The sequence below is a fragment of the Paramisgurnus dabryanus genome, chromosome 18 (assembly GCF_030506205.2).
Source record: "Paramisgurnus dabryanus chromosome 18, PD_genome_1.1, whole genome shotgun sequence".
Taxonomy (NCBI): domain Eukaryota; kingdom Metazoa; phylum Chordata; class Actinopteri; order Cypriniformes; family Cobitidae; genus Paramisgurnus; species Paramisgurnus dabryanus.
Genome location: NC_133354.1, coordinates 23,336,310 through 23,351,387, shown reverse-complemented (window position 1 = coordinate 23,351,387; position 15,078 = coordinate 23,336,310). Strand labels below are relative to the sequence as shown.

The following is a 15,078-nucleotide window of genomic DNA, read 5'->3' as shown; positions in this document are numbered from 1 at the left end:
GTAGATATTTAGCGGCATCTAGAGGTGAGATTGTGAATTTCAACCAACGGCTAAGTCCACAGCTCACCCCTCCCTTTTGAAACGCATAGTGAAGCTACGATAGCCATCACAGGACAAACATATCATCATCCGAGACAACGTAGTGATGAAACGTGCTCTGTAGAGGAGTTTGTCCATTTAGGGCTTCTATAGAAATATGACGGCGACTTCCTTGTAAGGGGGCCGTAGTGTATGTAGATGAAACGGCTCATTTGAAGGTAATAAAAACAATGCAGTTCATTATGTAAGGTCTTTATACCACTGATAATATAGTTATGTATATTATATTGTGTTTCTGTCAAGAGATCCTTCTAAAAGTTACACAATGCACCTTTAATTTGTCCTTGTTACTGGGTGATACTAATGAACATATAGGGGTGCGCAATTAAAAAACACGAGGTTAGTTGTAACACGGACTGTTTTCATTGTTGCACAAGGTTGAGTGATTTGTTTTTTCCGTATTTTTTCACGCTGCCAAAAGCAGTCTCCCGCAAATACTGGAAATGTATAATGTATTCCAGAGAGTTATTGATGAACGAGTGTTTTTGTGGCATGTTAAGTAAATTTTTTCATCATATGTTTTTCTCGGTTTCTAAGTTGGGTGTGTAAGATACCAAATCCAAATCCAAACATATTAATCAGTGTCTTGTTGACGAAAACATAGCATCATTTTGAAATATGCCCTGACGACCTGTTAGACTAATAATTTGAATAAGAAATCATTTGTATTGCCTATAGTGTTGAACGCGGCCATCCGCGTGTAGCCGCGGGGAGTATACTTGGAAAGCTGTGCGGACTTGTGCACGCGCGAGCCGGACGCGGAAAAAAGGTATACCCCGGCCTTAACCCCTCAGCACTTATGATATGAAAACCGCTAATGTTAGCGTAATTCTTGCAGTTGTTTTAAATAGGCTACAGATGAATGATTGGTGGCAGCCAACAAAATAAATGTGCCTGTCTTATCAAAAATCGTGTTTCAAATTTATTTTTGTCCATATCTTTAATATTGATTGAATAAGGTCACGTCAAAAATCATAATGAAATGAATGGCTAAAATCAGACTTTGATGCTCATTATCTCAGAATTTGATTTTTGAAACTGTAGTATGGTTATTACAGACTGGGTCACATATAAAAAAATGTTTTGTCATAATTGTGCTGCTTTTGCTCACATATTTCGACATTTGTATCTATTTATAATTGAACTATTGTTAGAAAAGTGCTGGATGAATGAATACAGTGTGGATATCTGTCTATTATAGACGGATATATAAACAATATCCACTTCAAGTATATAGACAAAATAGTATTGAAATATTTGCCTGCAAACGTAATTTTTAGCAAGTGTTACAACTAACCCCCTGCCTGTTACAATTAACCCCACCTATGGGGTTGGTTGTAACATTTGCACTTCTGTCATGTTTGGTGTAATTGTCAACGAATGGTAAGTCCTAGAAACAAACTTCAATGTTCATTTGTAGCAGAGATGTGTGTGTTGCTTGTGGAAAAATACAATTAAATCAAACTCAAATACTTTTTGAATGATTGAGCCAAAACCAAAAAGCATTGTGCCCCGCTCTCCCCTACTTATTTTAAGGTTACGGTAAGGTTAAAGATTATGTGCATAACAAGGACACTAGAAAATAAAGTGCTACCAAAAGCCCCGATTGAGATTCATACCCATCTTCATTTCCTGTGGCCAGAACGCTGCCATCTGGCTTCCAGCTGAGGTCTGTGTGCGGTGACATCTTGTGCTTTAACAGAAAAAGAAATAATAATTCACGGATTGTTTACTGTTGCAGTCATTCTGTAAGAGGAGGAAAGTGATTTCTTGACTTACTTTGATGTTGTTGGTGTCACAGATGAGCTTGTCAATGTTACTGGCCTCTCCTGAAAGTTTCCAGGGGTCATGCTGAAAGATGACGCCCTCCCCACCGCAACTGTATAAACTGTATGAAGGCTTATCTTCTGAACCACCTGAGCCACACATACATTACACACATATGTAAATATGCTATTATATATAGTCATTTTTTTTATTTGCCGTTTTCTACATCAAATCATCCTATGTGAAAATATAACCTTGATATCTTTAATATTGACTGATTAAAATCATGTCAAAGATGAACATCCATGTAAAATCAAACTATGATGCTTTTTATCAGAATTGCAAAGCAATCTGGCAACCACCCACAACTTTCTACATTTATCCTGTTTAAACTATATTACAAAGCTCTGAATATGTATGCACGCAGCACGGAAAGCACACACCCGCTAATCTCGCCAAAATAAAGCTTAAAGTTGTCTTTAAAAAAAAGCTGAAGATGATCCGAGATATTAAATCAACAGAGCTGAACATTTTCCAAGCAGGACATCCTCAGGGAGATGAGTCAAGGAAATGCACCGCGGAAAAAATGTAAACAAATTATATCTTCCCCTATCCGCCGTCTCCCATCAGGAGCTCTCAAACAAAAGCAATTACCTGCACACCCCCGCGGCCCAGAGATGGATACGATGATAAACGTGTCATTTGTCAGCGGACGGTCGAAATTAACTTTTCATTTTTTGATTACCCAACAAACTGTGCGGAGAGAGTGCCGGCATTCTGTCCACGCTCGCTCAATTACCGGGCGTGTTAAAGATGAGGCAAGCATCACTTATTGCTGACAAATCGCTCTTGGTGTCTTTCGAAGTTCAATGTTTACTGGGTCATCATGAGTGCGTGTCGTGAATAGACTTACCGAAAGACATGGGCGGCACAAGAGGACCCCACGACAGAGAATAGACCGTTCTGCGGTGGTAGGTGCTTGAGATTTGAGGCGGTCTGTGAACAAAACAAATATTGATAAAGTAATTTTTATGATTCGAACATTGTGTGAAAAAATATCACCTTGAAATCTTTAAAGGGATAGTTCGGCCAAAAATGATATTAAACCCATGATTTACTCACCCCCAAGCTGTCCGAGTTTCATATGTCTATCGTTTTTCAGACAAACACATTTTCGGATATTTTATAAAATGTTTTAGATCTTTAAGGTGATTAAATTTAATGTTATGGGGTCCACCCATAGTTCACGACCTTCAAGTCCAAAAAAAGTGCATCCATCCTTCACAAATTAAATCCAAACGGCTCCAGGATGATAAACAAAGGTCTTCTGAGGGTAATCCGCGCGGTGTTGTTGTAGAAATATCCATATTTAAAACTTTATTAACATAAATAAATACCTTCCGGTAGCGCCACCATCTTAGACACCTCTGTATTTAGGAGAGAGTATTAGAGTAGTGTACGCACTTTTTTTAGTGACGTATGACAAATTCGGAGGGCGGGGGCACAGAGCAGCAGCAGAGTAGCCTCCGTAGGCTGTATAAGCACCCATCCTGAATGCGGACGCGACTAAGATGGCGGCGCTACTGGAAGGTATTTATTTTCATTAATAAAGTTTTAAATATGGATATTTCTACAACAACACCGCGCGGATTACCCTCAGAAGACCTTTGTTTATCATCCTGGAGCCGTTTGGATTTAATTTGTGAAGGATGGACGCACTTTTTTTGGACTTGAAGGACGTGGACTATGGGTGGACCCCGTAACATTACATTTAATCAACTGAAAGATCTAAAACATTTTATAAAATATCCGAAAATGTGTTTGTCTGAAAAACGATGGACAAATGCAACTCTGACAGCTTGGGGGTGAGTAAATCATGGGTTTAATATCATTTTGGCCGAACTATCCCTTTAATATTGACTGAGTAAGACCATGTCCAAGATTGAAACCAATGAGTAAAATCAAACTTTGATGCCCCTAATCAAATAAAAAGATCACATTCTTACCGTTTTGGAATCCATTTAGCTGATCTCCGGGCCTGACGCTAGCACTTTTAGCATAGCTTAGCACAATCCATTGAATCGGTTTAGACCATTAGCATTGCGAGTTTCGATGAACTTTTAATTTTCCTTCGGTCTTAGTACACGATGTAACTACAGAAGAGTCAAGTTTTAAATAGAAAAAATATTAAAACTCTTTTTTTATTATTTTTGAGCGCGATGCTAATGGTTTAATCAGATTCAATGGATTATGCTTAGCTATGCTAAAAGTGTTAGCGCCAGACCCAAAGATTGGATGAATGGAAAAATCAAATACTCTAGGGGAGCTGGAAAATGAGCATATTTTCAAAACAAGTGGAGTGTCCCTTTAATTTATGCACATCAATACACATTTTTTGTGCCATTTTGCTTGTATTTGATCGAGGAGAGGACAGGAAATTACAGGGTGGAAAAAGGGGTATGGAATCGGCAAAGGACCACGAGACAGGAATTGTACTCGGGTCAACAAAATTCTTCAGCATTATATGTCGGTTACACCATCGGGTCTGATAAGCATAGACACTTCTAAAATGTCAAAAATCAATACAGCATGACTGCATGTGTTGTGTTCTTACTTGTTAGAGTAAACCTCATAGATTCCCACTTTGCCATCATCCGTGCCAAAGGCTAGCGAGCCCTCTTTTAATGGATGCCATGCCAACTGAGAGAAACATTAAAAAAATGCTTTACATGCTTTTCAATGATTTTAATTTTAAACTACTTTATAAGACTCACAGCTGTCACTTTTGACTTGATCCCTTGCCAAAAAGTCCTAATGTCATAGTGGTTCTGAATAGAGAGGCTGTTCCACACCCGGATCATGCTGTCACCGACCCCTACAGCCAGACAGCCGGTTCCCACCGGAGAGAAACTCAGACAGTACACAAACCCTCCCAAAGTAGGCAATGTCCAGCAGCACTCCAGGGTTTCCAGATCCCAGCATTTAATCTGAAATTGCATCGAAATAACATTAACTCTTTCTCTGCCAGCATTTACAAAAAAGTTGCAAGCCAGAGCCAACATTTGTTATGATTTTCACAAAACTTTTTTTGAGCAAAAAGCTGAGATTTTTTTTGCAAAGGACTTTTGATAGAGATCAGATTCAGATAATCAAAACATACACGGAGTTCTTATTGTTTGCCCTAAGGGGTTGCTTCTGGGTTTTATAAGTTGGGTAAGAGCACCACCTGATGGATAATAGTGGAAATACGGATTGCCAGAAAAACTTGTCATTGGCAAGGAAGCCTTTTCTCTTAATTGATGAGTTAACTCGTCAATGGCGGCGAAAGAGTTAAACAAGACTCTTCTTTAACATCATGAGGTGGTTTTTCAGACAGTGCTTATCCAAATCCCAGACTAAAATGCATTTTTTATTTGAAAACATACACCAGTATTGTTGAATTAATTAATTAATTAATATAATTAAGGCCTAGTCCTGGATTAATCTTAACCCTGTCGGCAAAACCGCCCCTATAGGTAATATTGTAAGTAAAGAGAAAGATTTTACTTCTCTATCCATCGAGGTGCTGAGCAGAAGCTCTCTCTCCCCTAAATGACAGGAGGTCATGTTGAAGACGATACGGCCGTGATTCTGTCCATCCGCCGAACTTCCCAAAAGACACCACTTTTGCTTGCCCGACTTCATCAGATCCCACATGACAATTTCGCCACTGCGCACACCAAAATGCACACGTTGAGCGTCCAAACTCAACAATGAAGCACAATGATTAAATGGTAAATAGAAAATGTACATCCATACCCAAAACAGCTAGACACAATCTGTGAAGATCTTCCCTTAGGCCAATGCACAGTAAGCCACAATCTTTCCTTTACCCCTGGATCAACCCCAGCTCCTCTCCGTTTCAAGAAGGGAAGTTTTAGGGTTGTGACACCTGAAATCAAATTTACATTTATGCACCTGGCAGACGATTTTATTCAGTGCATTACAAGATATATATTTTTATCAGTATGCGTATTCCCTGGGTTCGAACTTGTGATATTTTGCACTGCTACTGCAATGCTCTACCACTGAGCTATGCATGGCACCTGGATTCTGTGATATAAAACCTTCGAGTCTATCTCCTCACCTTTGCCTCTGGCGGTACTCCATATCCGCACGGTCTGATCTCGACTGCCTGAGGCCAGGTAACATCCTACATCTGCTCCTTCTGTCAACCCATTGCTTCCATCTATAGAGACCATGTAAATATTGAACATAAGGCCTTTAGTTAACAAACTTAGACACACAATGGTATTGAATGAGAGTCAGACAGAATTGAACGCTGATCACTCACCCGTGTTCTCTTCTGATCGTCCATACAGCGGCTCTTCTCTGGGCCGAGGACACCAAGCCAAGGCGTGAATCTCATCATCGTGGCCTCTTAGCCGACAGATCACATCTCCTTTCTTACTGATGTCTATCACTACGATCATTCCATCCTTATAGCTACAGAAGGAAAAAACATAAAAACAAACTTTCAGACTTTTATTGCTATGATTTATGGTGTTGCATACAGGCACAAAGGACGTTGCTATGCAGTCGCTTAGGTTAGCAAATTTTTTATTCACCAGGTACAAATGTGATCGCTTACAGTAACTCAAAGTAAAAGATTGAGATAACTTCAGTAAATCATTTTTTCATTAGCTTTTTTGAAGCCAACAGTAGGCCGCGCCGGCCGCCGCCATCTTGGCAGCGCATCACCGTGCACCACTAGCGGATAACTGAAAATGGGTAAAGAGTGGGTCAAGTGGCCAAACCCTTAATAATGCAATACTTTAAGGCTTAATATAATTTAAACGACTGAGTTACAAAAAAAATTCACCCCCTCACAGTTGTCAGGAAGGGCAAAATTAACTATATAGACCAAAATCACTTTTTGTTCCAGGCTGTAAACATTTTTATTTCTGCTGTAAAGTTTCTAAAGCATTTTAACATGGGGGTCTATGTCAGCGCCCATCTTCAGTTCAGTTCAGTTCATTACAATGGAAGGAAGCAGTTTGGAGCCAGGGCACGCACAGAAGGAATCGTCCGTGGAGCCCGGAGGCTGAGCCGCGGTATCAAACTTCCGCATAAAAGCTTGCGCGCCCAGTTCAACCACGCCCATTGAACGTCTCATTTGACTGGCTGGCTAAAATAAGGTAAATTAAATACAACTCATTTTGTCAGTGTAAAATAACACCGAAATTGAAAATTAATAGCTAGTTATATCTTAATCTTCCCTTGATGCTCCGACAGTCCGCTCAGAGAAGCTGTCAATCACAAATGTCAATCATAACGACACGCCCCATTTCTATAACATCAAATTACAAGGCAAAATGAATCTTAAAACAAAAATGAACAATTGAACATATATCAGCGTGATAACAACTACGTTAAAGTACCAAAACCATCTTTCATAAAATTTTGTTGCAAGTGTAACTTATTTTTCTATCTTGACCCGAGTCCCGTTCGTTTGCATAGAGAGAGTGTGGTTTATGACTCGTACTGCATCCAGCTAGCCTGGCTCCGCCCTCCTACGTGCTTCTGCTTAATTTTCATTTCGCTTCAGCAGTACGTCTGGGATGGCTCTATAGAGTTTCGTTTTCTCCTGCAAAAATCTGCAGGACCAATCAGCGAACAGATGGGGGTGGCTAAGAACGCAGACGTTGAGGTCGTGCGTCAGTTTGAGTTGTAGTTCAGTAATGGCTGCGGAGAAAGACGTGAGAAAAGCTATTCGGTCCGTTGTTGCAAAACTGCCGAATATACAGAAGTTAAAGCCGGAGCAAGAACCAGGTTTGCTAAGTTTTGTTTGTCTGATTATTCTGACTTGTTGTTTCCGTCCGGTTTCGGTGCATGATATACGTCACGACCACACGTTAGCGACTGCGTATGGCAGATCCTGAGTGACTCTGGGTAGATCAAATAGTTTTAAACTTCAACAATGGACCCTCCATAACGGAAGTAACGCTTTGCAATGGAGCGTGGCCAGACTCTCTGTACAAATGAAATGAATGTACGAGAGTCTGGTTGGACCAGGCTAGCATCCAGCCACCAGGGGGCGATCAAAGAGCCAGCAGCTTTACTTTTCAGGATGTATGATTAAATTTTTCAATTTAATAATTTTTTTATAGCGCTTTCACAATTGTTTAGTTGTTTTATACAGAGCCCCTAAGGAGACACAGAGCAAAAATTAAATAAAGTGAAACTTTCGCGTATGCACGTGAAACTATCGAGTTTAGTTCTACGCGCGCATGTTTTCGCGCGCACATTAAAGTATCGATAGTTTCACGTGCGCGGGCACGTTAAAGTATTGATAGTTTCACGGACGCGCGATAGTTTCACGTGTGCGTGTGCGATAGTTTCAACTAAACTTTTTTTTTAAAAATCTGCACATGAAGGTTTCACTTGAGCACATGAAACTAAACTTAAGATTTTTTTACTCCAATGTCACCTTAGGCGCTCGGTAGTTTTACATTAATAGATGCTGAAAAAAAAAAATCGATGGGCAACATAAGAAGCAAAGTACAGCGGCTAAGATTAAACTGTACTAGCGAGCGTAGTAATAATGTAACGCATAGAAGAGGGTGCTAAGTTAAGCCAACATCAGCTGACACCTGATGTACGCAAAGTCCAATGGCCAAAAATCCAATGGTGCGTGTACAGTGCACACACTTTTCTGATGACGAAATTTGCATAATGTACACTGTATACGGACCCTCGGGTAAACAAAAAATGTATCATACTTTAGCCTTAACTTGAAGTTATGCATCACGGCATGCGGTAAAGTCTTATTCAGACAGTACTGTGAGGTGTCAGATCCACAGTAGTGTGTGTCTTGTATATATAATTAATATTGTGCACACTAAATGTTCATTTAGTATTCCTTTTTTTTAGTTTGGCCTTTATTTGCTGTAGTTACATTTGCGCTACATCAGCCTTATATTGGCCAATCGGCAAAATTGCTTCCTCAATATCGGTATCGGCCATTAAAAAACATGTAAAATTGACAGCTAGTTTTGCAAAGTAGTTTGGCAAAGTTTTAAACTTACTGATAGAGGTTCATTCAAATCCCTAAGCTTAGCAAGAGCAATAGTGGTGGTAATAGCAATAGATTACAGTAATAGATTTAATATTGACCTTGATCTCTCGAGGATAAAACAGATAGATTTCATTGTCAAGACTTTAATGAAGGGTCTGACTATATCCTGCATTAGGCGATAATATAATGAGCTTTTACCCCACTGCAATGTAGTTTTCCTCGTGCGGTGAGCAGGATAAGCAGAAGATGGTTCGAGGTTCAGGGAAGAAGCTCTGGGTGTCGTTACTGCTGTACCGATAACACACCACAATTCCTTTCTCATCTCCTGTGACCACCAGATGCTTCTGCACTGGAGACCAATGGACTGCAGTGATGGTGTTCTGATCAGAGAGAGACGTCACATGTCCATCAAGTTCAGAGTGCAACAATAAATATGATCAATAAATATGATCAATGAAAATGGGCAAATAAAAGTTTATATAGATATAAATATAAACTCATTAACCTTTGAAGTTAAGTAAAGTACACCAATAAGTTAGCTTAAAGAGCATAGCCCGATAGCTCTCCTGAAACCTAACACTTACCTGATGCACATTGTGCTCCGTCACCAAAACTCGCTGATCAGCATCCCAGATTTTAACTGTCTTATCATCTGAAGTACTGGCACAAATGTTTTCCTGTCCATTATAGTGGCAGAAAGCAAAACCAGAGACTCTTTCGGTGTGCCCAGTGAGTTCACCTGCAAAAAGACAACTTGATCAGATCACGCGCAATGGTGTTTCTTATTAAGTAATGTATAAAATGTTAACCCTTACCTATGACTGTTGGAGATGCTGCGGTCACTTTAACCAGGTAAATGGTGTTTTTTGCTCCAAAACCTAACACTCCATTAACATTTACATCACTGCAACGTGAACAGTACCAGTTCGGAGATGCTGGCAGAAGTCTATCGTGCATTGTAACGAATAAACGATTTCCGCATTAAACCCAAAATAAAAAGAAGTTCAAGTTGGTGTCAATTTTTCCTCACATGCACTCATGCTGCCGAAAACACACCGGCTACCAAAAATCGACTAAGAGTGACGTAAAATATACGGAGCGCGAGAAGGGATCGCATAACCATGGCGACAATCAAATATTCAACGGATACATAAAATAAATATATATATATTAGCATTCATTAATGTAAAGTCAACCGTTGTATTTATATTCATATCAATTCCACTAACAAGAAAAGAAAAATAAGAAATATTAAGCCGTTTAATCGTTCATCTTTGAGACGTTTGCCGCCGTAAAGCAAAGTGTCGTGAAGTTTTCAACATGGCGGCGTCCGCAGTGACATGGGCTGGTAAGTCAAGCCAAATATACTATCGATTTATTTATCGTAGAATATGTAAATCACTTGCTGATGTCTTAACTATATGATTGTTTACAGGATTGACCGCAGTCCGACGTTTTTGTGGACAAATTAACTCTAGGTAAGAAATGTTTAGTGTTCTGCAGAAGGACACAGACCGCGTTCAGCAGCGATTAAACATAACCCGTATGATTGTTGCTTCTTCAAACTGTAATAAATAACATGTTTGCGCATTATATGCGTACTACTGTTCTATTTTACATTTAAAACTTGTTGATATAGACCCGAAATGGTGTCTCGATGGGCTTTGGGATAGCCTATGTATACTTGGAACCGTTCGTGTCAAAGGCATTTTCTTGTAATACAGGGCTTATGTAAACCAAAAATCTTCTCTGCATCCAATCTGTTATGCTCTTTTTAGGTTGCTTGGTGCTTCATCTACTCTATCGCAGGTGTCATGTCTTCATACAAGCACACAGTTCAACGGAAGACACTGGGAGAGGAAAAATCTCATTTTATATCCACCACAACAGAAAGATGAACCACCCAGACCAGCTGTTAGTGAGCCATTTATTTTACATTTCCACTTAGACTGTGAATGAAGTAAGTAATCTTTACATGTGAAGCCATATTTTGTTTTTGATAGGAGGTTTTTCACTGCAGACGTCAAATTAAATACAGCAAAGACAAGATGTGGTACTTGGCAAAGCTGGTGAGTGAGATCTGCATGCAAGGACTGACACTTTTATGTATTCGACAGATGCTTTTCAGAAAAGTGACTTAAAGTGCATTCAAGCTATACATTTTATCAGTATGGGAATTAAACCCCTGACCTTTTGTGCTGCTAACGCAATGTTGTACCAATTGAGCTACCGGAGCATTATTAATACTGTATACACTATTAATAACAATACTGCTTTGTTAGTAATACATTTTGTTGTGTTATTTTAGTAAATATGGCTCTGTTCATTAACATTTAGGCATTTAGCAGACGCTTTTATCCAAAGCGACTTCCAAAGATTAGGAAACAATAAAGTGAGTTGTCATAGGCAAGCAATAATACAAGAAGTGCAAATATCAAGTTTTTACTATTTTGAAACAGTACCCGTTGAGAGAGAGAGAGAGAGAGAGAGGGTTAATTTTATTATATTTATATATATTTTTTTAAAGCTTGCAAAGATAGAAAGAAATATAAATGCAATCAATATCAATTTGTCAAATATTTTTGGAAAATCTGATTTTTTTTTATTGTTTTTTGAATGTTGCAAGATGCTGACTGGACTGGAATAGAAAAATCAACATTAACATGCACTCTATACTAAACACTAATTCAGATCTGTTTAATAGATCAAAGGTATGACCATTGACCAAGCACTTGCTCAGCTGGAGTTCAATGACAAGAAAGGAGCTAAAATAATCAGAGAGGTAAAATACGAAGAGATTTCTAGCATCACATAACATCACGCTTCTTGTATACTATTTACATGTCTGAAATTCATATTGTAACTGTGTCGTGTTAAAGGTTCTTCTGGAAGCCCAGGAAATGGCTGTTAGGAATCACAACCTTGAATACAAATCAAATCTGTATATTGGTGAGTGTTCAGTTACCGCATGTCGAGTCATGTCTATTCACACCGGCAGTGCACATTAAATTGTTTTACTACATGAAATCAGTTTTGATTTCAACATCCTATGGTATTATTTCAAAGCTTTTATCATTTCATCCTGTTTCTTTTTTTTTTAAGCAACAATGCAAAATGGCTCTAGACATGCACTGAATTGAAAATTTGGCCCTGACTGTGTAGTTCAGGCTAAAGGGCGATTTATAGTCGTGCGTAGGTCCTACGGCGTAGCTACGGCTTAGGCTATCCATAGCCTGTGCGTAGCTCTGCGTAGCCTGACGCGCACCTCACAAAATTTCTAACAGCGCGTCGGCTCTACGCGGACCGTAAGCGCTGTGATTGGTCCACCAGAACCCCTCCCGTCAGGTAAAAAAACTGCGTCATAGGTATTTCCGTTTGAGACGGTGAAAACAAAGATGAGCCAAGTTGAGGAGTGATTTAACTCAAACTCCAACATAAGTCGCTGTTTATTTACTTACATCATTGCTGGTCTTCTGAAATTATACACAACAAGTTGCTATTTCTTCTTCGTTTGTGGGTTAAATTGCTTAGCTTCTTCTTCTGTGACGAATTCTGCTGCTACTGTGGTTACACGCGTGATTACTGCCAACCAGCGGTTTCGCGTGTGTTTGCACGTCGACGCGGACGGCGACGCACAAGTATAAATGAAAACCGACGCGGAACCTACGCCGTCGCTGCTACGCCGTAGGACCTACGCACGACTATAAATCGCCCTTAAAGTCTCATCATCTAATGTTTGATTTCAATAATTGATTTCAATCTTTGACATGACCTTAGTTAGTCTGTATTAAAGGGACACTCCACTTTTTTGCAAACATGCTCATTTTCCACCTCCCCTAGAGTTAAACATTTGATTTTTTACCATTTTGGAATCCATTTAGTGGATCTCAGAGTCTGGCTGTACCATTTTTAGCATAGCTTAGCATTGAATCTGATTAGACCATTACCATCACGCTAAAAAATAACCAAAGAGTTTCGTTATTTTTCCCATTTAAAACTTGACTCTTCTGTAGTTACGTTGTGTGCTAAGACCGACGTAAAATTAAAAGTTGTGATTTTCTAGGCCGATGTGGCTAGGAACTATACTCTCATTCTGGTGTAATAATCAAGGACTTTTCTGCCGTAACATGGCTGCAGGAGCCGCAATGATATTACGCAGTACCTGAAACCAAGGGGACTATTTTCAGGCACTGCGTAATATCATTGCACCAGCTGCAGCCATCGTACACAAGCAAAGTCCTTGATTATTACGCCGAAATGAGAGTATAGTTCCTACCCATAGCGGCCTAGGAAATCGCAAGTTTCCGTTGGTCTTAGTACACGATGTAACTACTGAAGAGTCAAGTATAAAATGGGTAAAATATCGAAACTCTTTGGTCATTTTTGAGCGTGATGCTAATGGTCTAATCAGATTCAATGGAGATCGGCTGAATGGATTACAAAACGGTAAAAATCTAATGTTTAACTCTAGGGAAGCTGGAAAATAAGATTTTTTTTTAAAGTGGAGTGTCCCTTTTAAAGAAATCAAAGTTTTATATATATATATATATATATATATATATATATATATATATATATATATATATATATATATATATATATATATATATATATATATATATATATATATATTAAATATCAACATTCTTTACATTTATGTAGGATGATTTTATTTAGGTGTATTAGAAGACTAAATTCATCACATTTTATTAATATTTTAGATATACTTCCAATAGTATATTTTACTTTATTTTTAGTAAATATTGAGTTTTCTCTTAAATTAAATGTCATTTTTGACCCTGGGCCACAAAACCATTCATAAGTGTATATTGAGATTTATACATCATATAAAAGCTGAATAAATAAGCTTTCCATTGATGTACGGTTTGTTAGGATAGAAACAACTTAAATCTGGAATCTGAGGGTGTAACAAAATCAAAATATCGAGAAAATCGCCTTTAAAGTTGTCCAGATGGAGTCATTACCAAAACACATTATTACTAATGATAAGTACAATTTCAATATATTTACAGTAGGAAATTGCAAAAATATCATTAGAACATTATCTTTACTTAATATGCTTATGATTTTAACCCAATACAATGTATTGTTGGCTGTTGCTACAAATATACATGTGCAACACTTATGACTCTTTTTGTGGTCCAGGTTCACATTTTGTCACTATGGCTCTTTAGCTTCTCAATAAAGATTTCTTGGTTTAATTATATTTTTGGATCTGTTCACAACAGCTGACTCTTTCTCGGGCAAGGGAAAGTACCTGAAGCGCATTCGTTATCATGGTCGTGGTATGTTCGGTATCATGGACAAAGTGCACTGCCATTATTTTGTAAAGCTTGTCGAGGGGGTGTCACCCAAAGTCGAACAGAAGACAGGATTTGACCAGGCCAAAGAGTACGTGGAGGGGCTGAGAAACAGAACCATTATTTACTCATTATAGTTAAAAATGACTCTTGACTTGTGTTTGTGTAAATAATAAAGAAGTTGAATAAATTATGCTAAGCATGACTCATTTTATTTCCAGTCTCAGCTTGTCTGCTAAATAAATAAATGTTAATGTCATACAGAACTATTATATTTAAACCTAATGTGCATATTGCAGATGCCCGACCTATAAGTGACATTTCAGACATTCCCTGACATTTTGCTCCTGAATGATGAAGTGTTTATTTTATCCTCTAAATTGTTATGGGTTGCATGTAGTAGAATATGCATGCAATTTGGTGACTTTTAACAATACTACTGTAATATTTTTTTCTTATTTTTGAGAAAAGTAAAGTGACTGACAATGCGAGTTATACAAATAATATCCAGTATAATAAGAGCTAAGAGAACAAATTTCTGGTATGGCATTGACAGAAGGGGATGATGGTAGCTTCTGGGGTACGTAAAACAAAAATGTTGCAATAAAGTGTCCTATAGGAAGCATGACACATTATCTGTCATATGAATTATGGCATGATAACAGTAAATTCCTATATGCAAGCACATTTTTAAGCTTACCGTAAGATTGACTGTTAAAATATTATTGTTTCATCACCCAGATTTATAGAAAAAAAAGGATCTTTCAAAGCATTTAATCTCGAGTTAACCCTCTTTGTTAAATATGGATAACTTTTTTACGTTTATGTATAGAA

At 38.3% G+C, this 15,078-nt stretch overlaps 2 protein-coding genes across 2 annotated transcripts in view; one reads left to right on the top strand and one right to left on the bottom strand.

Annotated features, from left to right (window-relative positions):
• gemin5 (gem (nuclear organelle) associated protein 5) overlaps nucleotides 1-9,973 on the bottom strand; it is a 19,640-nt gene extending 9,667 nt beyond the window's left edge. The window contains exons 1-12 of the mRNA XM_065287333.2: nucleotides 9,739-9,973; nucleotides 9,508-9,662; nucleotides 9,122-9,303; nucleotides 6,200-6,351; nucleotides 5,993-6,094; nucleotides 5,665-5,797; nucleotides 5,413-5,575; nucleotides 4,641-4,853; nucleotides 4,481-4,566; nucleotides 2,780-2,862; nucleotides 1,879-2,015; nucleotides 1,719-1,792 (exon numbers count right to left, since the gene is read on the bottom strand). Coding sequence (XP_065143405.1) covers nucleotides 1,719-1,792; nucleotides 1,879-2,015; nucleotides 2,780-2,862; nucleotides 4,481-4,566; nucleotides 4,641-4,853; nucleotides 5,413-5,575; nucleotides 5,665-5,797; nucleotides 5,993-6,094; nucleotides 6,200-6,351; nucleotides 9,122-9,303; nucleotides 9,508-9,662; nucleotides 9,739-9,880 — 1,622 coding nt within the window. The 5' untranslated portion in view covers nucleotides 9,881-9,973. The remainder of the gene's footprint in view (nucleotides 1-1,718; nucleotides 1,793-1,878; nucleotides 2,016-2,779; nucleotides 2,863-4,480; nucleotides 4,567-4,640; nucleotides 4,854-5,412; nucleotides 5,576-5,664; nucleotides 5,798-5,992; nucleotides 6,095-6,199; nucleotides 6,352-9,121; nucleotides 9,304-9,507; nucleotides 9,663-9,738) is intronic.
• Nucleotides 9,974-10,166: 193 nt separating this feature from the next.
• mrpl22 (mitochondrial ribosomal protein L22) lies at nucleotides 10,167-14,443 on the top strand. The gene is made up of 7 exons (XM_065287334.2): nucleotides 10,167-10,271; nucleotides 10,359-10,401; nucleotides 10,702-10,837; nucleotides 10,927-10,992; nucleotides 11,628-11,705; nucleotides 11,803-11,872; nucleotides 14,173-14,443. Exons 1-7 carry the CDS (start codon nucleotides 10,244-10,246, stop codon nucleotides 14,379-14,381), a joined length of 630 nt encoding a protein of 209 aa, XP_065143406.1. The 5' UTR covers nucleotides 10,167-10,243; the 3' UTR covers nucleotides 14,382-14,443.
• Nucleotides 14,444-15,078: the final 635 nt, after the last annotated feature.